The 26,211-nt window shown below is 47.7% G+C and overlaps 7 protein-coding genes across 7 annotated transcripts; 4 read left to right on the top strand and 3 right to left on the bottom strand.

Annotated features, from left to right (window-relative positions):
- Window positions 1-1,792: 1,792 nt before the first annotated feature.
- Window positions 1,793-3,379, top strand: SERLADRAFT_462878 (uncharacterized protein; the record flags this gene model as incomplete). Its single annotated transcript, XM_007316258.1, has 1 exon — window positions 1,793-3,379. The coding sequence occupies one exon, from the start codon at window positions 1,827-1,829 to the stop codon at window positions 3,225-3,227; it is 1,401 nt and encodes a 466-aa protein (XP_007316320.1).
- Window positions 3,380-4,898: 1,519 nt separating this feature from the next.
- Window positions 4,899-9,390, top strand: SERLADRAFT_447402 (uncharacterized protein; the record flags this gene model as incomplete). The annotated part of the gene is made up of 13 exons (XM_007316257.1): window positions 4,899-5,483; window positions 5,783-6,035; window positions 6,091-6,172; window positions 6,225-6,517; window positions 6,571-6,644; window positions 6,699-6,843; window positions 6,922-7,083; window positions 7,136-7,377; window positions 7,434-8,190; window positions 8,263-8,400; window positions 8,473-8,625; window positions 8,681-8,883; window positions 8,943-9,390. The coding sequence occupies 13 exons, from the start codon at window positions 4,947-4,949 to the stop codon at window positions 9,246-9,248; spliced, it is 3,345 nt and encodes a 1,114-aa protein (XP_007316319.1).
- Window positions 9,391-11,123: 1,733 nt separating this feature from the next.
- Window positions 11,124-11,731, top strand: SERLADRAFT_384422 (uncharacterized protein; the record flags this gene model as incomplete). The annotated part of the gene is made up of 3 exons (XM_007316256.1): window positions 11,124-11,286; window positions 11,347-11,638; window positions 11,689-11,731. Coding segments are annotated over 2 exons (239 nt in total), but the record flags the coding sequence as incomplete, so codon positions are not given.
- Window positions 11,732-12,440: 709 nt separating this feature from the next.
- Window positions 12,441-16,292, bottom strand: SERLADRAFT_447399 (uncharacterized protein; the record flags this gene model as incomplete). The annotated part of the gene is made up of 12 exons (XM_007316255.1): window positions 12,441-13,326; window positions 13,380-13,498; window positions 13,556-13,609; window positions 13,664-13,887; window positions 13,949-14,061; window positions 14,128-14,600; window positions 14,647-14,707; window positions 14,758-14,988; window positions 15,045-15,125; window positions 15,177-15,362; window positions 15,412-15,599; window positions 15,725-16,292. The coding sequence occupies 12 exons, from the start codon at window positions 16,254-16,256 to the stop codon at window positions 13,105-13,107; spliced, it is 2,484 nt and encodes an 827-aa protein (XP_007316317.1).
- A 620-nt stretch (window positions 16,293-16,912) lies between these two features.
- On the bottom strand, window positions 16,913-17,568 carry SERLADRAFT_384411 (uncharacterized protein; the record flags this gene model as incomplete). The annotated part of the gene is made up of 3 exons (XM_007316254.1): window positions 16,913-17,019; window positions 17,087-17,379; window positions 17,430-17,568. The coding sequence occupies 2 exons, from the start codon at window positions 17,535-17,537 to the stop codon at window positions 17,263-17,265; spliced, it is 225 nt and encodes a 74-aa protein (XP_007316316.1).
- Window positions 17,569-19,916: 2,348 nt separating this feature from the next.
- On the top strand, window positions 19,917-22,925 carry SERLADRAFT_414308 (uncharacterized protein; the record flags this gene model as incomplete). Its single annotated transcript, XM_007316253.1, has 11 exons — window positions 19,917-20,016; window positions 20,076-20,264; window positions 20,315-20,404; window positions 20,458-21,378; window positions 21,435-21,586; window positions 21,640-21,745; window positions 21,808-22,091; window positions 22,155-22,256; window positions 22,306-22,457; window positions 22,517-22,567; window positions 22,630-22,925. The coding sequence occupies 10 exons, from the start codon at window positions 20,146-20,148 to the stop codon at window positions 22,813-22,815; spliced, it is 2,163 nt and encodes a 720-aa protein (XP_007316315.1).
- Window positions 22,926-23,163: 238 nt separating this feature from the next.
- SERLADRAFT_367749 (uncharacterized protein) lies at window positions 23,164-25,995 on the bottom strand (the record flags this gene model as incomplete). Its single annotated transcript, XM_007316252.1, has 3 exons — window positions 23,164-25,263; window positions 25,318-25,592; window positions 25,641-25,995. 3 exons carry the CDS (start codon window positions 25,993-25,995, stop codon window positions 23,164-23,166), a joined length of 2,730 nt encoding a protein of 909 aa, XP_007316314.1.
- Between the last annotated feature and the right edge of the window lie 216 nt (window positions 25,996-26,211).

The following is a 26,211-nucleotide window of genomic DNA, read 5'->3' as shown; positions in this document are numbered from 1 at the left end:
GTATCTTAACCACTACAGCCGACATACCCCTTATCCTTTTTTTGTTCTGAAAACAGCTCTCAAAATGCAGGCAATTTTCAGCAGCAACAGCATCAAAACCAGCCATCACCAATCGCTCCCTTCATTTCGCCACCGTCTACTATGGGATTTGATGGGAATCCTTACTTCAACCTGGACCCCAGCTCAGCCGCGAAGCAAATGGCAGCTCTCAATGCTGCTAACGTCGCAAGGGTTTCAAACGGTCGCTTGTCGGCGGCTTCTGCATCCCAACAACCTATGGGCGGAACAACCCCGGGTTCATACCTCGGAGGAATGTCGTCCTTAATTAATCAGCCCAATGGTCTCGCTACTGCTTCTCATAGCAATCCTCTCCATATTGGCGCGCTGGGTTCACTTTCTGGCCACCCCAACTCTCAGGCACCCGCGTACCCCATGCACCAGCAACCCAACATCAATCTCTCGTCTAACCCTCCCCTCGTCGATCATTCTATCTCTCAGATGAGCCTGGCTCCCCGTCAGCTTCAAACTCCTGCTGCCTTCAAGCTTAGACAACGAAATTTCCTCCAAGGCATAGCGGGTTTACATGCGAGCCGTAACGCACCATTACCACCAGCTCTGAGCGGTCATCCATATCCTGTTGGCTACGACCCATCCCAATCACAGTGGAAATCGATAGAAGTCACGAATGAGGTTGGCGTCTTTCGCCTCGCAGGAAAAGATGTGGACCTTGTAAAATTATACGGGCTTGTGTTCCAAAATGGAGGCTATCACAAAGTGCGTGTCCTTTTGTTCGCTTTTGCTTCAAGTATACCTAAATAAAGCATAACAAACGTAGTTCAATCAACAAAATGCTTGGACGCAAATCCTGCATCATTTCGACTTACCTGAACGTTTTCCCTTTCCCCAGCCAAACGGTCAACAGTCTGTCGCCGCGACTCTTGCAAACTATTATGCTGCCATACTACTTCCATTCGAGGATGTTTATAAACGAAATGTACAAGACCATCACCGGAAAGCGATGATGGCAGTTGGACGGCAGCCTAATGCCCCACAGGCGCCTAACCCAGGGTCAACGACTGGACCTTATCAAGGCGCAACTGGCGGTCCAATGCAGTCGGGTTATCCATCCCAAAATACTGGGGGCAATATGAATAACATGCTTGGAATGTTGGGGCAGCCAGCTTCAAGTACACATACACATGATTCTACCATGTCTTTGAACGATTCTCCACAATTTCCTCCGCCTTTGCAATCTATGCCCCATAGCCCTCATCAAAGACAGTCATCTTCTGGTCCCATGATGCAATCACCGGGACCGCTGTCGAGCGGAAATCTGGATACTTTCCCAGCTCTACCGGTTACCCAATCACTAAATGGCTCATTCCCCGGATCACAAATTTCTCAGGAAGGGCCAAACCTATTTGAAGACAGCATGTCTGGGGGCAAGAGAAAACATGAATCTGGTGAGATGTTTGGAAAAAGGGCACGACCAAGAAAAGGTGAGTCAACGTATTGACGTAAATCCATTATGGTTCTCGGCTAACTTATTTCAGATGGGTCGGAGCCACCAGAACAAGTTCTTGTGAGCGCTATCTGCTTAATGCGTTTCTTCTTTGTTCTGATGTGCCTCTTTTAACGCCGTTTAGCCCGCTTCTTCAGATAACACGACGATGTCCTCAAATGTGCCACCGGGCAATGCTGCGTCCTCTTCACCCAGTGCATTATCGAATTCGACCCGTTCACGACCTAAATACACACGCTGGAAAGTGGAATATCTTCCTATTGCCCGTGAGGTTGAAACATGTGGAGGTCGCGACATAAATCAAATGGAAGAAGAGTATGTGCGAGCACGACGGAAGCCTGTGCGAGATATCAACGACTGGGGAGCCGTGGATATTGAAGCGTTAACCATGTCCCTTCGTTCACGACTAGCCACCGAGTTATCATATGGGCTGACGACTTTCTCGCTGCTGTCAACGATGAGAGGTCCGACTCAAGGTTCTGGTTTTCCGATATTTCAGTGTTTAGACCTACTGGAAGAGGTACTGGATCTTATGGAAGAGCAGGCCTTTGAAGGCACTCCGGATGTGGCCGAGTATGCTTTGACGGAGGAGACATGCATACCACGGCATCGAGAGCTCCTCGATACAGCCTACGATGAAGAGTCGCAACATTTTGCAGGACTCCAACCACGACAAGGATCTGGAGATTCAAGCTATGGGCCGCGGCAACGGCCGGGCACCATAATTCTGGCAGTCATGAATATTCTACGCAACCTTTCCATCATAGCTGATAACATGACGTTCTTGGCACACCATGAGCGCGTACTTGATTTGGCTCTGCGTGTCTGTGGCGTTACCGTTCAAGATGGCAGTCCTCCTCGTGCAAACTCCCCTGCTCTCTCGCTCATTGACGTAGCCACTGTGCGGAAGGATACCTTGTACATTCTGACAAGTATAGCTGGGATGATTCAATATCCCCCTTCTCGTTCGCCATCTAGTACCACCACGCGAATAGCAAGCCGGACATTCGAGCTTATAGCATCTTTCCTTATTGACCCCGTGGACGCGGTTTCTCCAGTTACATACCTTAGACAAACTGGCGGACCGCCAACGTCTAGTAAACCGCCACCACTCTCCGATATTGCTCTGGAAGTTTTCACGCGTCTTGGCCATCCTGATCATAATCGTATGGTTTTTTCGAAAGTCATTCCACAAACGTGGCAATGGCGCTTGTTCGAGGCGCTGATCCACAGACTACCAATATCAGACGCTGACTACGGGCTGTTGGCCCGTGAGGCCTGGTTGAGTTATTTGGAGAAACTCACCATGGCGATATATGCGCTCGCCTTCCTGGCGCCCCCTGATTTGAAACAAAAAATAAAAATGGACCGCAGTCTGAGCTTTTCTCAGGTGATGTTGAGGATGGTGCAGAGGTTACTGGTGGGTCCCAACCCAGAAACGCGTGCATGGTATATGATAGCCGCGCGGAGATCTGTGGAAGCTATGAAAGTTGTGGATGGATGTGAAGATTCGTTTGATACTTCTCAGTCTACCGTGCCAACGCTAGCTTTTGGTGTTGGGTATGGTGAGGCTGGAGATAATGGAGTTGAAAAAGGCACGGGGATGCTTGGTGGTCGGTGTGAGGTTGCATGGGATCTGCTTATGCTGCGAGATATGGAACCACCTATGTTCGCCGAGTTGGAGAGTCTTATGAGGGTGGAGTAATTGGATATGGATTCTTTGGATGGGTATTTCGCTGTTATATATGGATCTCGATGGGACTTGTTGTGCCGTAGAGGTCATCGAATGTAAATTATGTGTTGCCTTGCTTTGTGGTTATCCTGGAAATTATTGTTTGTATTGACCACAGTAAAATTTGATTTTCCCTGCTTATTCTTAGTGTCTGTCAAAGAAACTAGGTACTACAACAAATCAAAGTTGATAACATAGAGTTAAATGCTGTAATCCCAAGAAACGTCGTGTAAACAAGGCTATCAACCATCAAACATAGTGCCGTCCATGCGAACACCCATATTCTGCTTAACATCCATGCCCAATAGTTTCATTTTACTGGCCTAGACAGACGGTTAATTAGCTCCACGTCAGCTCTCGGCTCTCAGAAGAAGAAAGTGAAGCCCACCTCAACTCTCTCGTGTTGGACTCTACGAAGCTCCTGTAGTTGCTCCTTGTTCAGATAACTTTCATGTTCGACTGATTGCTTCTTATGTCGACTCTGATGAGCTCGCAAGTCGGCCATGGGATCATATGCGTCGTCAGAGGGCGGGACAAACTCTCCAGAACGCAGTGAAGCCATGCGCCGGTCGTAGGCTTCCATGTGATAGTATTTTTCATGGGGTAGAGTGGCTATAAAGGATGTAAGCGTGTAGGAGATGGTGGAAGAACGCGAAGAATTGACCAGTATTGAAGTCTTCGACGAATACGACAAACTCTTTACGCTCTTGGTCTTTGGAAATAGACTCTGGATTTATTTTACGTTCTTCTAGGAGCCAAGTCCGGAATTCTTGGGATTTATTATAGAAACTGGAGTGCTGTCAAATTAGGGGTTTTCTCTGCGTTTGCTAAAGGACTCACTCAGTTTCACTGATTATACCATGTTTACCCCACTGTGCGCTGGCAGCAGCGCTTTTCTTCTTCTTATGAGGGTTGATAGAGACGATATCAGAGATGTAATCATAGCAAGTTTACTTTGCAACTCACCTTCTTCTCCTTCTTTTCTTTCTTGCGTTCTTTCTTTTCTCGACTTCTGCTCCTTTTCCTGTGTTTATCCTTCTTGCGCTTACGCTGTTTCCGCTCCGAGTCTGAGGAGTCTACGCTGGACCTCGAGCGCGACCTCGACTTCGACCGACCTCTTTTCGGACGATCATCATCTTTCCTTCTGGCTACATCTTTGCCACGAGAACGTGAACGTGAGTATGACCTTCGCCTTCTCGGGCTGCGCGAGCGGGTCCTTGAGCGTCGACGAGACCGATAAGGTGACCGAGAGCGGGAACGAGAATATCGGCGATGGTCCCTCACTGTGCTCCGTTCTCCTATCCTCTCCTTTTCTCTACGAGTGCTGAAGTCTCTATCTCTCCTGTGGTGGTCCTCCTTACTGCGACTCCTGCCTCTGCGAGAGGTTTCTTCTCGGGCAAATTCAGTCATGACTGTATGATTGTGGTGGCTGTACCAATTGGCGTGGGGATAAGGCGCCACTCGGTGGTTGTTTGGATCCAAAGCCTTTGGTAAACAAATCCAGATATGGATGCGTTGCCGACACCAAGTCACGTGAGTATGTATCGTGGCCGAAATTCCGTACAGCCATTCCAGCTTTTGACCGAAACTTTGACAATCTTGGGAAGGGTAAGGTTCGTTGCGTTTCTGGATTCACCTTTCAAAGGGAAACACGAATTCAGCTCAAACCTAAATACCGGTCTTTGCCAGGAAATGTCCAAGTCTCGCCGCAGTTTGTCGGGTTTGGGCTTCGAACGCAAGCGGTCCATGGCTAACGACCTTTCCGCCATTCCAGAGACGCCTGTCGTCTCGACGTCTGCCCTCTCGTTTCAACAACCAATGTACAACACTGGACAAGGTAATTCTCAGCCTGACCACACCCGCAGTCCGTCTCCACCAGCTTCCAGCTACTTTCCTTCCGTATCCCAGAGCCAAGTTGGAGAACCACAACCTACACCTGGAGCCAACTCTCATTTCGCATACAGTACTCAGCTACGTCGACATAATGCTGAAGGCTCTCTCAGTATTCCTCCCAATTTCAGTGACATTGCGAATGCCGTCGCTGCAGAAGGCCCAACCGGTCTCTGGAATAAGGCTGTCAACGCTGTCAACGTCGTCACAGGGGTCACCGGACAACGACATTCACATAGCGACTCCCTCGATAATGCGTATATTCCCCTACAGGTGCGAGAGCACAAAGAGGAGCGACGAGAGACCCCCTCCGCACGTTTCGCTCATTGCAGCGTCGAGGTGCGTTCCTTTTCTGCTTGGCGTCTCGCCTGGTCATAGGGTGGCTATTATTACGGCCATTATACGGCCATTAGAGGCTTGAGAACTTGGCGCTGCGAAATTTTCTGTTTTCTAGAATGTTTCATGGATTATGGATTTCTAGAAAGCTGACTTTTAGTGATCCGTTATCGTATATCTCTCGGTTCCATATGGGGTTTACCGATGCTTCTTACAAATACCCCTGATTAGTTACAGCAGAATCATCTCTTCGATTTCATCATTTCCCATTGCTAAGTACAAGTACTGATCATCTTATTCAGGACACCATATCTCACTTCCAAACAACTGCCCAGGGTGGCCTTTCCGCGTCTTCAATACCGGGCCTCCAGGTCATCCATGGCTACAACGAATTTTCCGTGTCTGCCCCCGAACCTGCGTTGATCAAGTTCGCTAAAACCATATATGAAAGTCCACTCATCTTGCTGCTGTGTGGCAGCGCTGTAATTAGTGCTGTAATGGGGAATATCGATGATGGAGTCAGCATCACTGTAGCTGTGCTGATTGTTCTAACTGGTGCGTCCGCAGTCCTCGTTATCCCGTATCATGCATCTTCACACGGCCGTCTCAGTTGGGTTTATCCAAGAGCAGCGATCCGAAAAGAGCTTAGAGGCCCTAAATAAGTTGGTTCCACACCATTGTCACGTCATACGGTACTTGTGCTTGCTCTATCGAGTATGTTGACGTTCCTGATCGTTGCATTAGCGACAACAATACCGTACATGTCCTTGCTAACGAGCTTGTTCCTGGGGATATTGTCACTCTCACCACTGGGGATCGCGTTCCCGCTGACATCCGAGTTGTTTCGGCAATCGATCTAGAAATAGATGAAAGCAGCCTTACTGGAGAGACTAATGCGCGACGTAAAGATGCAAAAACTTGCGAATTTGAGTCGAATATTATTCAATCAGGTATGGGAAATGGCTATGTACCACGCGAACCAGTCGCGTTGGCGGAGAGGTCGTGCATAGCATACATGGGGACATTGGTGAGGAATGGTAAGTTTGTGCATGTCTTGCCTACTCAGTGTAATGACATCTTGGTTTTGAAGGGAGGGGGTCTGGGGTAGTAATTGCTACAGGATCTCAGACTGAGTTTGGTGTTATTTTCTCGATGATGCAAGATGTCAGTACATCATCTCCTATTGGGATTAGCATTGTCTGATATCATTTATTATAGGTCGAGGAGAAGCGTACACCACTCCAGCTAAGCATGGACGAGCTTGCGAAGGGCCTATCCATACTCTCCTTCATCATCATAGGCTTCATCTGCCTAATTGGAATCGCGCAACAACGTGCTTGGCTTGATATGTTTACCATTGGCGGTACGTCTCGTTTCGTGCCTTGTCTCCACATATGAGAGGTTTGCGAAAACATTGTTCACTGACATTGATTAAGTGTAGTCTCACTCGCTGTAGCTGCCATTCCTGAAGGATTGCCCATTGTCACTACCGTGACACTTGCGCTAGGCGTCTTACGCATGTCGAAACGGAAAGCTATTGTGAAGAAACTGCACTCTGTGGAAGCTTTGGGATCCGTATCAGTGATATGCTCCGATAAAACAGGTGACACACAGTCAATCCTTACAGTCCCCTAGATACTCATTTTATATGGCAGGGACACTAACCAAGAACGAGCAAACAGTCACAGAGATATATGTTGTGGATGAAATCGTACATGTGGACACAGGTCCTTCCACTGAAAGCATTTCGCCTGCAGTAAGGAAAGCGTTGGAAGTTGGGTCCTTATGCAATAACGCATCTTTGTCAAGTAACGAGGATGGTGTCCTTGTCGGACAGTCCACCGACGTTGCTCTGCTGAATGTTCTATCTGTGTTCGGAATTCCAGATCAAAGAAGTGTAAGCACAGGACATCGTCCCTTTATCATTTAACTAACCTTTCACTTTGTGGTTAGTCTTTTACTCGTCTCTCAGAACGACCATTCAATTCAGAGCATAAATATATGGCTGTGAGTGGCATTCACGCCTACTCAACAGCCCTCTATAGTGGCGGTCCTCGGGAAATATATTACATCAAAGGATCCATTGATGCCATTCTCGACCGCTGTAAGTATTATTTCGTTGCAGACGGCTCTACTCCACTTCTCGATGCCAATACGCGGAACGTTATTTTAAACAACGCTCAAGCTACTGCGTCACGAGGTCTCCGGGTTATTGCCATGGCTTATGGGTATGGCTCTGTTGAATCTCCTGGGCCTGACACCCCATCGACGCCTACACAACTTGGGTATCGCGTTAGTCCGTCGGCACCTGCAACACGACCATCAACGCCAGACAAGGACAAAACAAACCTCATCTTTGTCGGTTTTCAGGCGATGCTGGATCCCCCGCGGAAAGGCGTTGCAGATGCAATTGGGCTTCTCCAATCAGGAGGTGTTCAGGTAGTGATGATCACTGGTGACGCGGAGCATACCGCTCTTGCCATTGCACAGAAACTCGGTTTAAGGATTGGCCGTAGTGCCACGCATTCTGTTCGAGGTAGTAGCAGTTATTGCTTGACGGGCAAGGAGATCGATCAGATGAGCAAGGCACAGCTTGTGCAGCGCGTTGGAAGTGTGAGTGTCTTCGCAAGGACAACGCCACGTCACAAGATGGCCATTGTGGAGGCCTTCCAAGCACGAGGTGCTGTGGTAGCAATGACAGGAGATGGAGGTGCGTATTTTACCTATTTATGTTATACTATACTAGCAGCACTTACGGGTCGTATTGTCTTGTTCTTCAAAGTGAATGATGCCCCCGCGCTGAAAATGGCTGATATCGGCGTGTCTATGGGTAAAAGCGGAACGGATGTAGCCAAAGAAGCAGCCGATGTCATACTTGTCGATGACAATTTTAGTACGATATTACCTGCGGTAGAAGAAGGTGCGGTAGCTTCTCGGCTCTCCATGCATTAGCTTGTTTTAACCATCTTCTTCGGGACCTGTGGGTGATCAGGAAAATCTATCTTTCACAATATTCAAAACTTCTTGGCGTTCCAACTGAGCACCGCGGCTGCTGCCTTGGTGTTGATCACAATCAGTACCATGTTTGGCTTCAGCAACCCTCTGAATGCCATGCAAATACTATTTATCAATATTTTAATGGATGGTGGGTAGTTCAAAGGCTCTGCTGCTGTCCAACTAATTTCATGTGGTGTCCGTAGGACCTCCGAGTCAATCGCTCGGCGTTGATCCTGTTGATCCCGCTATAATGCGGAAACCTCCCAGGAAGAAAAACGAGCCTATAATTACCAAACAACTATTATACCGAGTTCTATTTTCGGCAGCCACTATTGTTTGTGGCACATCATTCATCTACACTCTTGGATTACACGATGATCATGGGTCAAGTAGGGAGCAAACGATGGTTCGTTTATTATTTCATTCACTTCTAGCTCAAATGACTGGAAAATACCCACGACATAGACGTTCACTGGCTTTGTATTTTTGGACCTCGTTTCTGCAGTCCAGAACCGTGGATTAGGATGCGGCCTTACCCAAAATAGGATGCTCGTGACAACGGTTTCAATATCCTTCATCGTACAACTTGCACTGGTGTATGTGCCCTTTTTACAGGCGATATTCCAGACAGAGGCACTTTGCACGCAGGATTTGTGTACACTCTTGCTACTGGCGTCGGCGTCAATGGCGTTGCACGAAGGACGGCGACATTATGAACGTAAATTGAATGCCTCTGCGACGTATGCAAGTGTTATGGAGGAAATGGCTTAAGCAGGTGAGGTGGTCCAGATGTTACTGTCTTGCCCTTGTTCTAGATATCTAGAAGGATTTGCATATAGGACTGTATAGCATTTAGTAAGAAGATTACACAATTTATTTTCTCGTACATACTTGCAAGATAATGTGTATATTTAAGCGTTTCTCAACACATAGGGAGACAGTTTATCGATATGTATTATGAAAACAGCTGGAAGGAAGGAATCTCTGATTCTTTCTGCTTCCTCCTGCATTATTTTATCACTCTCCTGCACGTGATGTTACTCGCCTTATCGACCGGATCTGGCTTTCTCATCGACCACATGCAACTGGATACTACTGGAGAGCATTCTCGAGCGGGTGGACCACCTGAGGCATTCTTCCATAGAAGTGACAGCTATAGGCTATTATAGGCTCTCGGGCTTGTCATGGTAAGCTGTACTGCTTATAATCTGCTTCCGCTAAAAGCCGTGGACTCTGCCAGGTAGCACTTTTTTCTACTAACTTGGAAGGTCCAACAAGTCGAGAATCGTCCAATTTGGTCATTCCTGACGCACCAATGCAACGGGATAGCTGGTAGAAGAAATTTTGCAACAGCACTTATTGTCCACAGGTGCCGCAAGGAAGGTCAGCAGTATCTTTGAAATGCCAACCAATGCCACTGACACATTGCCAGTGATGGAGCCTTGTTCCTTGATACCAGACGAATTGATTTGATGTAGTTTGCACTGCCACCCAATGACTATGTCAAAGCATCCGTTTGGGACGCATAATATTGAATTAGGTAAGCAAGGGAGACATCGACTGTCTTCCTCCTAAATGGTATGCCTAGGGGAGACTAGAGACATCCGCACTGTTTAGCATGAGGTCCTAAAGATATAGGTGACCCTTGTTTTTTTTCCGTTTGGATTTGCTGAATGTTGTAACAGTATAGACTACCAACGTCGCATGATCCTGACACTAGGACCTTCTATCAAGAAGATCCAGCGACACTCTCCGGGCCACCCAAGCCGGCGTTCTTTACTCAGAGCTTTTGCCGAGAGGCGAAACTTATAGACTGCCATCGCATCAATGTCATAGTGGACAGCTTGAACTACTGCCGTGTTCCTTGCAGATTTTTATATCTTTATTCGACCAAGTAGATCCTTTTCTGGCCTACATTGGCTCCATGGGGAAACAAGTAGTTTCACAGACTTCAAGCTTCAAGGGACTATGAAATAGGCATCTTCGGTCATGGTGTAGTACATGAGGGCCACAGAGCTCCGATCGACGGCACCAAGAATGTCGACTTTTGACTGCTGAAACCAACCTAAGCAAACTAGGGCACGAGATTGAACTGCCTTAAAGACTCGACATACCAGATTTGGGGATACTCGAGATTCACCTGCCAAATCATGGCCGAGGTACACTCCGAGTACGTACACTCATGCTGATTGATTCTGGCATACACAGACTGGCGCTCATGTTCGCTTGTCCTCGGATTATGATTTCATGCCCCCTTTGAATGCCGGTCGGGTGTTCAAATTTCTCTGCAAAAAGTATATAACAATAAGAAGAATTTGTACCCATATGCGCATCGCTTTACGTGACCCAGCAGTCCAGTCATGGGCAATACCCAGTCATCACCCCGCAACAAAACAAAAGGTACCCAACGTCAACATCGCACTATTCCAAGATCTCATATCACTGTGGATCGCAAACCCGATGCAACCTTCAACAGGTCGATCTCGTCGCAAGAAACATTCTATAACGATACACGCTTAACGAAAAAGCAAAGTGGCGAGGGGTTAGCATATGTCCCTCACATACCACCCCCTCATCCTCAGGACGATGTTGCAAAGGCATATCATGCATTCCTGAAAGCCTTTCCAGAATATCAACTAACTTGGATAATGGATACACTGCGCCGAACTGATTTTACGAGATTGGATCGTGCAGAGGAAACTTACGTGGATTACATGGGTGGCGCGTTGTATCCAGATAGCCTGGTCCGGGCCCACAGCACTTTCCTCACCCAACACATTCTGGGAAACACCCATTCGTCCAGCAATAGGTGTGTCATTTACATAGCTACTATCATGACGTATGTGACCACTTTCTCACATCACATTAGCTCCAAACTTTCATCAGGGCATGCCGAAGAAGCACGGAAAGCCGTCCTATCATTTTTCAAGGCACCCCCAGGCTACACAGTTATATTTACTCCCAATGCCTCTGGAGCATTGAAGTTGGTTGGAGAATCATATCCGTTCGTTGAAGGGAGCAGTTACGTTCTTGGTGCAGATTCTCACAACAGCGTACATGGCATCCGCGAGTATGCATCGCGAAATGGTGCGCAAGTGGACTATATCCCTTCCACAAACACTGGGGGCTTTCTTATTTCTACCGCACAGGTGACTAGGACATATATTTATATCGGCGATTTTACTGAATAACATCTCACACTTGACAGAACATCTTGTCACGAAACAGACCGAAATCGCAGGATAATTTCCCATGTCTTTTTACGCTCACTGGCCAATCGAATATATCAAACGCAAAACCTGATCTTACAATACTTGAATATGCTTCTTTGTTGGGCTATGACACGCTTCTTGACGCCGCAGCTCTTGCGCCCACGTCTAGTTTCTCCCTGTCGGAGACACCTGTCGATGCGATGGCCATCAGCTTCTATAAGATGTTCGGCTATCCGACAGGTATCGGTGCCCTTATAGTAAAAGAAGCCTTCTTGGAGAAACTGAGACGACCGTGGTTTGCTGGTGGGACCGTAGATGTCGTACAGGTTCCTGGTTCCATCATTACCAGAGCTCACAAGCTACACGAACAGTTTGAGGCAAGTTGCTCGTTCGAGGGCAGTATCATTCTTTATTTGTTTACTGTTAGCGCCAATACAGGATGGTACCATAAATTATATGATGTTACCTGCGGTAACCAATGGCCTTCGCTTCCTCTCTACTTACCTTCCTTTTCTTCCACTTCGACTTTCCTCTCTATCACACTTCCTTATCACATCTTTGGCACAATTACGACATGAATCAACACGAGGACCCGTCGTTCGCATACTATCGGAGGTTCCATCGCGCCGGTTAACTTCAGTTGGAGAACAGGCTGACACTGGCTTTGTAGTTTCCCTAATATTTATATCCGTGGGTTTCCTTTGTTGTGGAAGAAGACTAATTGTACGACTCATGCGCTTGGTATAGCCTTCTGGGGGAATGGTGCCTAATTCGTTTGTGGAGTATGTTGCTGCACTCCAGAATATCTCTCTTCGGACTGGATGTATGTGTAATCCAGGTGGCGCAGCGGCGATTTTAGGTATTGAAAATGATATGGCTCTCCTTTATCCCGGAGTTACCTTAAAGGACTTCGAGACCGCTGTCGGACGAGAGTTGGGCGTAGTCAGGATCAGCCTTGGACTCGCAAGCTCATTCCAAGATGTCTGGAAGATTGTGCAGTTCGCTGAGACCATTGCAGACGAGAAATCGCGACAGTCCTTATGGGACTCTTGGACAAGTCGATCTGCCGGGCAGGCCGTGTAAGCGTACGCCAGTCGTATACGGCATCTATCTGAGGAGGAGCTTGACAAGCAATGATGGGGTATCAGGTGAATCAAATGTGTCACATGATAGGGAAACAGTTGTATCTTATTAATAACTTGTATGTGGTTTATATTATTGTCTACTATACTGTACAGGTTCTGCACATCAAGTGCAATGTTTCAAAGTGCTTCACCTATATTACTTCCTTATAATAACAAACCAATACAATGGGCACTGTCATATTTGATTCTTGTATGATATATAAGACGAGTTGTCAATGAATCTTCAAGTAGACCTAACACATACTCCACGACAAACAATGGTATATAGTCCTAATCTTCTTCCTCTTCTTCATCCTCTTCTTCATCCCCCTCATCCTCAGAAACATCAAGCCCAGCCGCCCTAAGCCTCTCCTTATCCTTCTTTCGCTTGGTGCTGACCTCATCCAACAATACCAACAAGTCCTCTTGCTCCTTCTCAAGTTCTTTATTTTTTTCATCAGTCTGCACAAGCCGTGCTTCCATTTGTGATACTTGAGCCTGAAGCTCACTTAACTAATCAAACGTGTCAGCCACATATTTGAAATCCGATGCACGAATAAGCTCACTTTCGTTTCCCAGGCCGAAGCTTCTCCGATCTTTTGCTGCATTTCCTCTAATTCCTGAGCTTGTGATCGGATGACGTCTCGTAGAGAGCTGATGAGCATTGCAGATTCTGCACTTGCGCCTGTAATATAAATATTTTCAAAATCTGGATCCAGCACATTTAGACAAACATATGTACCTGCAGAGGGCGACATGGCATTAGGATCGGTACCAAGGCCCCTTTGAATGGTATCTAATAGATCTCAAAGTCAAAGCCTGGATTTTTTTGAAGAAGCTAACAACTAACACTGATTTGATTTCCAGAAATCAACAAAGGCCCAGTCAAACCAGATTTCTCCTTCAGTCTCACTAGGGGCTGTCGTTCCGGACCGCAGCGAAATGGCTGTGGGATAGGGAAGAACGATGGAAGTGGGACCAACGGCCTTGAATCTATCGTCTTCACGTAAGCGGTTCATCTGCCCAACGAGCATGTCAACACCAAGTCTGTTGATGATAGGATGAATTGTCGCCCTGGTACATTGGCATATCTAATCAGATATGCGCATTCGTCTCAAATTTCAGGAATACTCACCGAGTGATCTCTCCTGGTTGGCGATTGAACTCGTAGCATATACCCAACAAAAAGGCACATAGGCCAGGAATCAAGCTTTCAGCGTCTGTTGTCTGGTTGATTGGTTCCACTAACTAGTCCACGAGACAGTCACCATCGGTCAAATCTGAGGATCGAAATCTGCCAAGGAGAAGACGTACCACACCCAAGCCTCCAGTATCTAAAAACTCTCGGACAGCTTTGGGGTCTGTCCAGAGCCACTGCGATAGTAGACACAAGTAGGCTATAATCAATTTGTCCCACTCCCTCGCTTCCTGATCATTTGACTCCATACGCGAACGGGAAAGGAAAGCAAGCGATAGATTCTCATTAAAGAGATGGAGAAGACTTTGAGGCGAATCATCGTCATCCTCGTCTTCTACTTCTGCACCCTCTCTTAGTGGGCCGTCTGCAGGGACGAAAAACTGTCCCTGAGCCGGAGTTGTTGGTACGGCGGTGTGTGGTTTAATCGATCGGGCCAGTGTTTTCGACCTCGAGGAAGATGACAGAAGCTGAGCAAAAAGGAGTGTAGCGAAATGCGTGCTGGTTACGTTAGCGAAGTTGATAGGGGAGGAGGGAGGGAGGCAAAGGGCATAGAGCAGGGGGGAAATGGATGGGATATTGGTAGCTAAAGCTACACATGTTATCAACAACTACACGGAAGAACAACATTATCAAACCTTCAGATGGTGCCATGCCTTGAACAATGGCTTGTCGAATTTCCTCCTTATTAACAAAGTTCTGCAGCACATAAATGCCAACGAGCGGTTAGAATTATATGCTGATCTCACCTCGAAAACAGTAGCAGCAGCACTTCTCAACTCCAGACTCTCTGTAGTTCGTTTATCCCTGTACAAACCATTGTACTCTCCATGTACAGCGAGCTCCACTAATACATCCAGCGCGGAGGCAGGCTCTAAGCGATCCCACTCTTCACCATTCGTCTCAGGCACAGGCATGTACGGAGTAAGTATGACTCCAGAAAGAGGGAAGGTGAGGTTGTCAGGAAGTAACCGCAAGGCCTTACTTGAAATTATTAAATGGATGCTACCCAGTTACAACAGTTGTAGCACTGTACCTGTGTCTTGAGGGGGGTGGGGGCATTAGATGACAGTGCTAACTCCGTGAAGCAGCGTACGAAGACGGACGAATCGGGGGCCTTACAACAGACATCAGACAAAATTATGAGTATGTGTTTATAAAAACTGACACTATTGCCTTTAGAGCTGATGAGCATGCCCATGATACCAATAACCAACGAAACATTGATGAGCTTCTGTTGATCCCAGAATTGTAATGAAAACTCTTGCGGAACTGGGTCTTGGATTTGCAAATTTGGTGGAAATTGTAATAGGGAGCATAGTGATGAGGGTAATGTAGTTTCACGGAAATAACTCTGCAAGTCATTTGTTGGCTTAACCATATAGCGCATGAAGATGACATACTTGATTAGATGTGTTGAAGCGAAGCAGGCCATCAACGCATTTCAGGGCATCCTGAGAAACAATACCACCCTCGACACCATTTTCTTGAGTGACAGTATGAAAGAGCTTCTCGAATGCACCTTCAAATGCTAGCACTTTCTGAATATCAGGACTCTGTGATATGAGGCTCTGAATCAAAGCGATACTTTCTACAAACATGAAGCGGGTTAGTAAACGAAGTAACTTGAATGAGGCAACAACATGTTATGCGTGTGCGTTTGATATATCGCCCAAGTGGTGCACAGTCTCATTAATACATAGCTAAGTGACGCACCATTTTGAATTATCTCCCGTTTATCCTCCAAAACTGCGATGACGCTGGATGCACCTGAGGGTGCTTTGAGAAAGTAACCCTGAACTACTTGCCGCCGGTTCTGGAGAAGTGTCGTCAATAACTGAATGGTTGCGTAGCGTATGTAGAAATTGGAATTCCCAAGAAGCGCGAAAAGCGTGTGGGTGGGCTGCTCCTTTGCCAGCACGTATTCTGTGTGCCGCAAAGCCAAGTCTTTCGTATTCTCGTCCACCTCGCACAGTGTATTCAGGGTCTCCAGAGCAGCCTTCCCTATATCTGGATCTATCTCTGCATCGTTCTGTAAGACTTCTAGGAGCCCTGGCAATGCATTCTCGCCAACATCTTCCTTCCAATCTCGTGTTAAGCCTTTGAGGGAAAGTACTGCAGCGCGACGGTCTGCCAACAATGTACCAGGAGACAGCCTGTCGCTGAGCTTGGTGATGGTTTCAGAAGCAGTCTGAGGCGCGCCTGTAGGTCCCCGTAGGGCGATGTATGTTTGAGAGAGAAAATCCATACGGTCTGGCCGTACTGCAAGCCTAGCCTGGCTGAGAGCAATGAGGACAGCGTTGACCGTCTGGGGTTAGGGTCCACGGCATCTCCCGCAATGCGACTACTGCCGTAACGCGCTCAATTAATACCACAGTGAAAAACTGTGACTTTCAAGAAATTCAAGTTGGCCCATATTTATAGGACCAAAAGTCGTTCAGCATTCTGGTCCCCATATTCATGTCGGCAGACCCCAAGACATGATTTAGGGTTTTGTTACTTCCACAGGAGTTTCTTTGCGGTTTCCACTCTCAAACCAGTCCCAAAAGGTTCTATAGGCCCAAGTCCCTATTCTCCAAGGTATCAATACATCCCAATGTGCCGGTTTATTCCGCGCATACAAGTAATGTTGTCTCAAAGGCCAGACACTATAGTTGACGTGAGTTGTTGCGTGTAACTCTTCCATTTGTTGCTCACGTGAAGTAATTTGCAGTAGCAATAGAGGTAGTCGATAAATTCGGTGTAAATCCTGCAAGTCCGTATTTCAGCTCTGGTATTTACTACAGAAGACCAATATCTTTCTCACCGTGGATACTGCCTGATATCGTCAACGTTGAATACCTGACGTCCAGTCAAGGTTTACATAGTGACCAATCGGTGTTCTTCGAATTGTGATATCCAATTGATGACGCAAAGCCTACGTACTCATCTCCAAGAAACGGCTTCTTAAATTTAACTTCTCCAGAACTCGATTTCTGACACATACGGCCAGGGTGGTGTGAGGTATCATAGCGATGGTAAGCCTGCTATCTTTGTGAGAAGGTGGATACACCTGAGAGTACAAGAACCCATTCACTTATTCACGTCTAAGTATCTTCAATGACATGGACCAATCTTCCTCTGTAATTTCGCTCACCGATTTGTCCTCCTTTATGGGCTCTATCGTCGTTACACGCGTGTTTCTGTTACAGACACCGCTGGCCCATCCGCGTCCAATTTGCTAGGTATATTAATTCACGAACTCATCACTAGATTCACAACGTTTGATTCCAGGCAACCTGTATGAACTCTACCAAGGTCAAGCCGCAGAAGCCGATTTCAAGTGGCAGACCCGGTACGGAGGTATCGTCCATATCAAAAGTGCAGTTGGTGTGCGTTTTTGTTATAACTGTCCGGTGCCGTTGCTAATCCTTAACACTAGTTTCGGTATATAAACAGACTCTAATGTTTTCGAATCCCTGAGTCGCAAGTATGCGTGGCTTTGTTCAAAGGCTACGCTGAATAAGTATATTTCGAAATATCTGGACATGGCTCAGTTAATTTATACGTTTTCAAGTTGACAGCGAAGTGGATAGACATCATCAATAATGTTAAGTACCCGAGCTCAATATTCCTGCTTGGATGTCTCGGGCTACGTTGGGGCGCTATCGGAGATGGTAAACGGCCTTGCATTTCACTTGTTCTTCTTCATCATATCAAGTCGCCTTTGCCCACCAGTCCGGAGTTATCGACGATGACAACAAGAACCCTTTGGCGAAGTTATATAGCAGTTATATGTGAGTCCGTTCACAGCCACCGTTATAAACAGCTGACCGATGCCAAGGCACTAGGGCAGATATGTTCGGGTCCCCCTCTGCACGACAGGTTTTTATTAAAGCTATCTCCAAATATGTGCCTATCAAAGTACTTGAGTTTGTGCACGACCATTCTTCAAGCCCGAGATGTGTACACACTCACCAGATGAAGGAAGCAGTTTCAGTGTTGCAAGGGGCTTGCTCAAGGAAAGGGCGGAGACATTGTTATAGAGAACAGAAAGGGGGGGGGAGAAGTCTTTAGTCTCCTAGGTGCGTGTCCCTGTTTCCAGAATCACAAGAACACCCCATCTTACTCTCTTTAGCAGAAAATACGGGACGAGATGCGAAAGCCAGTCTAACCGAAGAAGAGCTACTGGCACGGATGTTAGTGTTAGTTCGCTTCGTCTGGCATTCTCGTGGTTGTAGAGTTGTAGATGTTTGATCACGAAACTACATCGACCACGCTGAGTTGGGCCCTCTTGCGACTAGCGAGAAATCCCAAGATGCAAACGCAGCCATCCGCTCCCGCGGTGACTCGCAGTTCATCATTACCGACTTCGACGCTATGCCGTAGACCATCGCTGCCGTGAAGGTGAATATAGTTTCGTTAACATTAACATTTCGACTTTGAGCCACGTTTGAACAGCGCTGTTGTGTGAAGGAGGTGCTGAGATTTTACTGTGTGCTTTATTATAGCTACAGGTTCGTGGCCAGAGACGACGCGGTACCCCTGACAAATCCCATCACGACCGTCTCGGGTAAAGCTATGCACGAGGTACCAATTCCCAAGGGCATCCGTATTGTCGCGTCCATTGCGGCTTATAATAGGTCCTCTTTTGTTTTCCGTTCGATTTGTCGAAAGTTCCTCATGTAAATTTCTAGAAACAAATAATTTTGGGGACAGGACGCTGACATCTTCAACGCAGACCATTGGTTGGAAGGTGATGGCAAGAAGGCCACTTCGCTTGGTGTTTACGGGAACCTTTAAGAAATCATGTTTTAGTTACGTCGCTGGACTTGCGACAATAGAATGGCTAACCACCAATGGGTAAAAACTAGGCTAACATTTTCTGGTGGTGTAACATCGTGCATTGGCTGGCGATTTGCGTAAGTGCCATCTCAGATACCCGATCATGGTTGGCTCATAGATGATTGTACTTTTTCCGTCACAGTGACGTTGAGATACAAGTTTTTCTTGTGGAGCTAGTTTACAACTTCGAGTTCTCTCGCTGGGACACAAGGAAGAATATTCGCTGAGAAGCCTGCCGTGTCATGGTTCCGACTTTGGGGGGAGGAGTGGAGAATGAGGTACCGCTTCCTCTGAAGGTATTTCTTGCGCCTCGCGACGAATGAACGGATGGGATTGGAACTAAGTTGAGTTTATTTTCTGGGCGCCCGGCGCCGATGAGCTAGTTACGATAAGGACTTGAAGCCGTTACATGATGGGCCTCAGATCAATCTTGTATCTTACGTGATATTACAACATGTGTTTCTATCTGTGACTCAGGGGCTTGTTTGGTCTGACTCAGAGAGTGTATGTGACAAGTATTGCAGCGGTCCGAGTGGAGATGATTGCACAAGAAGTGAAAAGAGACTCACATAATAACACGGTCACGTCGGTTCAGTTTGTATTGATTATTTGGCATGTGCTAAGCTTGGCAAGTCTAGGACATGGGGCCCGGGGCTGAAGCATTAATAGTGCCTAGCGCTACCGTTTGGACTTTTGGGAAAGGCTGTGGTAGAGTGCAAAGTTGAGGAAGTTACATCACATATAACTTACACGAATAAGTCGCAGCCTCGTGTCTCTGTTAAACGAGGTTAGAAAATGTACGCGATGTTCAATAAACATAATCCTGTAGAAAAACAAGCAACCGAGGCTGCTGCATTCTATATAGTCTGAGTCTCGACCTTGGGATCATTGCCAGCGTCCCTGGCGGAGGCAAATCTGGAGTAGGATGGTTTGTTCCGCGAACCCCGACCTCGGTACAGAGTTTTTCGCCAGTTTTTACTAGATTAGTAAAAATACGGCATAGCACAGCACATTTTACCAAAAAGTGGATGGTAGTAGCGGAGATATAAGTTATTATTATATTGCACCACCTGTCAACGTCCTCACTCCTCTCCTTTTTCTTACCTCTTTAGTGCAAATTGAAATATATGGATAACAGGTTTATACCCTGAATTGCCAATATGTAAAATTTATATCATCTTCTAGTAAGCTGACGGTCAATCTACTCCTCACTGCACCTATCCATTCTTATAAGTACTGCCAGCTCATATATTGTGGGTCCACCCAACACCCAACACCTTATTTCTTTTCGTTCCCTTGGACTCCACATTACTATGGCGAGCTCGACCGATGCCTCTCATGTGCTCACAGACTCCCCTGATTTATCATCAGTTCTCTTGGAGGAGCTGACGCGGATCGTAGCAGGAAATGTATATCCCAGAACCAATCCAAAGTAAGTACTACAAAGATGCACCAGAATCCTTTTTCATTTGGTTCATGTAGCTTCATCGAGTACTCAAAGATGTTCAATGGCAATGTCAAAACAGCCGCTAAAGTTGTCGTCTGCCCTCGTCACGCTCAGGACATCAGCCAGTGAGTATTTGTTGCACGGAGCCCACGCGATTTTGATTGCCATTCCAAATTAGGACCATCATATTCTGTAACAAGTATTCGCTCTCTCTGTCCGTGAAAGCAGGTGGCTATGGTACAGCTGGTTGGGCGGTCGGTGGCGACATCATTGTCGACCTCAGCAAGATAGTTGACACCGACATCGAAATACCACAAAGTACTGGAGCCTTTACCAGTATTCGTGACATGCCTTCAATAGGCAGTAAAGGAAAAAATAGAGCGGGGCCATCTATGCAGGAACCAGCAAGCGGTAAACGACGAAGGGAGGACGACGTTAGACTGCGTGTCTATGATTCGGCTTCACAAGCCGTCGCTAGTTTCCTTCAGTCTCCAAGTTCCAATTTTCCCAGCCCCTACGAGGATCAACCTCCATCGAATTCCCGTCGTAGATTGGGCGTGGAAGATATAACCTTCGATTCACGCCAAATTTCTACGAGCTCATCTAATTCTAGCGGTAGCCAAAGCTCTGGTAGTCAGAATTCAGGCAACAGATTCCCTGTAGCAGCTTCTCATCTTTCGAATCCATTTGGAGGTAATCTCTCCCCGCTATTCCCTCGCCCTGGAGGATCAACCTCAACAGGAGTGACGACGCCATCGCCGCCTGGCGGGTCTATTCAGAAAGCACCCGACGTCCAGGCTCCATCTACCGCTGGTGGAGATCCCTTTGGCTATCTCAACGATGGACCCATCCGACCTCCACTGGCTCCATCCATATATCACTCGTTGGGACCTGCTGCCACTACAATTTTCGGCAGTTCGACACTTCTCGACTCTCCGCAGAACTTGCTCACTCATGCCACGCCCATTCACCCCTTCGCACTCGTGACGTTCGGAGCTGGTATGAGACAAAAAGAGATTGACCAGTTCACCGCTGCCCAACCCTTGGAGGCCATATCTTTCTCAGGTGGGGCTGGTGTTGTGCCTTATCACGTACCCTTGTCGGTCCCCTTTTTGCTCTATTGTTCACATCACTTACTTCATTTCATTTTTCTAGCGCTGCTCACCCCGCTGGTTCTGCCATCATGGTGTTGGGGGGATTCGGTTTCCTCGGTCGACTGCACGGATTGAGTGTTGACAACCTTATTGAAGCCGAAGTCGTACTAGCAGACGGTAGAATTGTGTACGCTAGCGAAAGCGAGCATTCAGGTAGGTTGATTCCAAACCCAATACTGCTGGTCTATTTTGATTTGTGAGGTTAGATTTGTGGTGGGCGCTTCGTGGTGCCGGCCCTGCATTTGGCGTTGTCACAAGGTATAAGGCCAAAGCTTTTCCCGTTCCTGTCGTTTTTGCAGGCAATCTGATCTAGTAAGTTATCGCCATGAGTTTTCCTTCATTGGATAATAGACGTTCAGCTGACGGCGCCACAGCCGCTTTCACCGTGCCACTGCCCCATCCCTCATCAAGCATTTCCGTGACTGCATCAAGGGTGCCCCACGGGAGCTTTATGCAAACGTTCTCCTCACAGCTGGACCTGCAGGCCAGGACTCCCTAGTCGTTATCCAGATGTGCTATGTTGGGCCAAAGGAAAAAGGACAGGAGTACTTATCAGCGATATCCTCGTGGAATGGAGAGACTTGCTTATTAAATGAAGTTGACGAGAAGTCATTCTTACATCAGCAAGATAGTGTTGCTCAGGTTCTCCGCGGAAAAGGTAAGCATTTGTTATCATCAACCCTAAACCAGTTTCTAATGAACCTATAATATTGATGAACAGCTGGAAATAAATGGTTCATTCGATCCGCCTTGATCAACTCTCTTCCGGACGAAATCATCCACAAAACCGTCATTCAATTCTCTGACACGCCCGTCGGTTGCAGTGAGCTAATTCATCTAGTGGCAAGGCGCAATACACTAATGTAGCGTAGCATGGTTATTCGAGTTGGCAGGAGGTGCAATTGCAGACTTCGAGGATGGTTGTATTCCGAAGGCTCAGCGCGAGGCATCATTCACTATTGCTGCGCTGCATCAATGGGATATGAGCTTTAATGATCCTAAATGTGTTCATTCTGCGGAAGAGGTGAGTCAACAATGGTTTACTAGTGTTTGCTCTTGCTGTTTTGCTTAACTGTGGTGTAGTGGATCGCAGAAACGCTGGCACCAGTGACTGTAGGCGGTCCGTTCCCGAGTGTGCGTGTAATCGTCCCAACATTCCACACGCTGTCGCTAATTTTTACACACTCGAATTTTAGTTCTTGGGCCGTTTAGAGCCTCCTGGCCGTATCATCGGATGTTATGGCACTAACTGGTCCCGTCTCGTTGAAATTAAGCAGAAATATGACCCTCAGAATGTTTTCAAAAATTCCTTGTGGCCTATGAATGCTGCAGGGGAAATTATAGATTCTGAGGAGCATGAGCCGAATCACACCCCTTACTGATGAATATGTATCTGGGTCGTTCCATCTGTTGTCATGCTCATGTACGCTATTTCTTGGTTATTAAATGCAGCCAGACTTGAATACTACTGGAATTCATTGCACGTTGCTGTGTATGCACACTGGGTATTACAGTTAATGACTATGGGTGCCTATGCTCCCTATGGTATACGAGCGAAGACTAGTTAAACTACGACTGAACGCTTTTGTACAACATCTAAAAAAGAGAAAGGAATTGACAAAAAAGAAATGTGTCGTGTAAGTAGGAAATGAAAGAATGTGGCATGAACACAAATATCGATAGATGAATGACAGTAAATCATAGGAGATGGATATCACATATGGTACACATTAATCCAATGGAATCAAGAAACTCGCAAGTGCCCATCCAACGTCTTCTGACTGATCACGAACCAGAAGTAGGCAGTCCTCGCCATCATCTACGTACAATGGCAGATCTTCGTGTGTAGACGGGTGTCCATATTCCCGTAACACGCTGTAGACATTTCCAACTTGAAGTGTGAAGAAAGGTAAATTACGATAGGACACTCCATCTGGCGGGCTGCACGGATGCACCGCACGACATAAATATAGTGCACGAGTCTCTTGCAACTCGGCTCGTCGGGCCATTGAAGCGGCAGCCTGGTATGGCGGTAATGGAGCAGTGTCTGTTGTGTGATACGATGGAGCTATAAGGGAAGGTGCACCAAGTGACTTGACTGACGATGAGCGGCGACGGTGACGAGAATGTGATGAGGACGGGCGAAGGCTTTCTGTAATCTTCTTCTTTAGACTTGGACGACGGGCAGGTGTCCGACCACGGTCATCGTCTAGGTCGATGTAAGGCAGTGGGCTTGGTGGAAGGCTGACCTCCCCACTCAACACATGCGACGACGACGTTGTTGACGTACGCACCGGAGGGACCATCGGCACGCTCTTCGTGCGCGACGGTTTCGGTACATGTGTAGGGGATGGCTGTGGGACAGATGTGGGTGTCGGACGCGGTGGGTGAGGGTAGTATTCATACTGGGGCTGTGGTTCTTCTGGACGACTATGTCTACTCGTCTTTGATTTGCCTGATTTGCCTGAACGGAGGCTTTCGTTCGAGCGTCGCTGGCTGAGACCAGTGCCAGCGGCGCTACTCCCACTTCGCCTGTGTGAGCCACCAAAGTCTACTGACCCCTGACTACGGTGTTTGGATGATGTGCTGGTGGGGGATAATGCGTGGGAAGGGTCTAGTGCAGAGAGTGTCGTCGTGACTACAGCTGCAGAGGTGCGTCGGCGTGATGGCCGCTCGACATAAACCTTCTTAGGGTTGATTATGTTCATATCGAGAATGCGGCGTTCTGCATCTGCCCAACGCTCCCACCACACCCTTAGCGTCTCATCTGCCCCAGCATTGCGTTCTCCCTCAACCCTAAGAGCGTCCCACAGATCACCCCATCTATCCCGCACGTCGGCCCAGAAACGCGATTGTAGGCGTGAGAGTTCAAGCACACACATGGCCATGCCTTTGTCGAGCAGAGTAAGGTAGTCTGGGAGCTCGGTGCGAAGCTGCCCGCGCAAAGCAAGGTACGACTGTGATGCCTCGAGCAGAGCTGGAGGAGGTCGGTTCTTGGAGAAGTTGAGGTTAGCTAGGCCATAATGCAATGGTTCGAGGGTGTTCATAGCGTCGATGAGTCGGAAGGGGGCTTGCATCGAGTCTTTAAGACTTGCGAGGTCAAGTAGCAGGCGGTTCTTGATGTCTGTCTCAAGAGTGTTCGAAAGTGCAAGCAGTTCGTCGCTAACGACAGTCATGAATGCATCAAACGCCTCCGATTTCTGAGTTTCCGACAACCCAATTACTTTGCCGAACGAAACCGCCCATTCTCTCAGGCGCATGATCAGCACATGCACCGTAGCCCGCCAATCTACCACCTCCTTTGCAAACTGTTTCACGAACGTTGAGTAGCGTTTGAGCTCAGCTTCCATCGCTGCCACATGCTCCGCTTCCTCATTGTTCTCCTTCAACTTAACCCCACGCAGACTCTTCATTCGACTCAGGTTTACAGAGGCAGTCACCCCAACCCCGACGCCTTTCTTCTTCGGTACCTCCCCCACTTTGGCGCTCAGCACTTCTTTGACGATTTCCCACCGCCTGCGCCCTTCGTTCACGCTGCGTGCGACATCTTCCATACGTGTGCGTGCCAAACGTAAGTTTTCCTTGTCAGGGTGAGCATCTGGTGTCTCAGCGATGATGGCGGCTAGGAGGAGAGGATATTTGAGTAGACGCTGGACGGGCTTGATGAGGAGGGAGGGCAAATCCCACGCGTGAGTAAGTGAAGAGGCGAGCGTACGTGTGCGTTCAAGATATGAAGTAAGGGCTGGGCTGGAGGGCAAAGCATTGAGGTGAGCGAGCGCTGTTGGATGTCGGGTGATATACGTCTTGTATGGGGGTTCCAACGCAGGGATCTATTGTGCCCACTGTTAGAACGACAGTCAGCCAATCTTTATGTATATACTCACAATCTCTAAAAACAGCTCTCCTACGCAATCGTAGCCTAATCCCCCTTCCAACACTGACCCGAGCGCATCCTCGAGGCGCTCGACGAACGTGTCGGAGAACATTGCCAGTTCGGCTACGTTGCTGAAAACAATCTTCGTGTCGTCTCGTGTCATGGCGGGTCCTATCTGCGATGATGACGTTGATGAGTCCGATGCTGTTGACATCGTGCGCGACGACGATCCAGACGATGTCGGCGGGGTGACGGGTGTAGCTACGCTGAAGGGTGCTGGCTGGCCTACGAAAACGGTGAGTATAGAGTAGAACAAAGGAAAAGTGTACCTACCTAGTGCAAGCGGAATGTGAATGTCCCTTATCAATGCGAGATCGGATGCATAAGCACGTTCTGAAGTGAGAAGCTCTAGTAGGGCATGTGTTCGCTTCGTCATTGTCGGCGCAATTGCGAGTGACAACGAGGATGCAATTGACACTGCATCGTCTGTGACGGTAGAAACAGTCGGCTGAGACCCAGGTGAGGCTAACGCGAATGGAAGTGGAGGAACGTTGTCGTCAGGTGGAGTGGGGAGAGCCTTCTCGGGTGTTTTGGAGCGTCGAGAAGTGTGTTTTGCTTGTGCATCGGGGTCGAGAGACTCTAGTAAGGCGGACAAAGAACCAAAACTATGAGACCGTAGTAAAGGCATGACTTTAGCCAGGGCTGATGAAGAGTTTAGGAGGTCTTGTTCAGATGGTTTGTCTGGAGGCTCCTCCTCTTCGAGTTGCCTAGGCTGAGTGGGCTTTGGGGAGTCTGAAGTAGACGAGCGTGGAGGAGGTCTGAGCGGAGAGCGCGGAGGAGGAGCGGGAGGGGAAGTACCCGGGTTTGGGGAGTCCGATCCTGAGGTAGGTGTGATATCGAGAGA

This window comes from Serpula lacrymans (genome assembly GCF_000218685.1).
Source record: "Serpula lacrymans var. lacrymans S7.9 unplaced genomic scaffold SERLAscaffold_5, whole genome shotgun sequence".
In the NCBI taxonomy this organism is placed as follows: domain Eukaryota; kingdom Fungi; phylum Basidiomycota; class Agaricomycetes; order Boletales; family Serpulaceae; genus Serpula; species Serpula lacrymans.
This window is presented reverse-complemented; position numbering and strand designations above follow the sequence as displayed.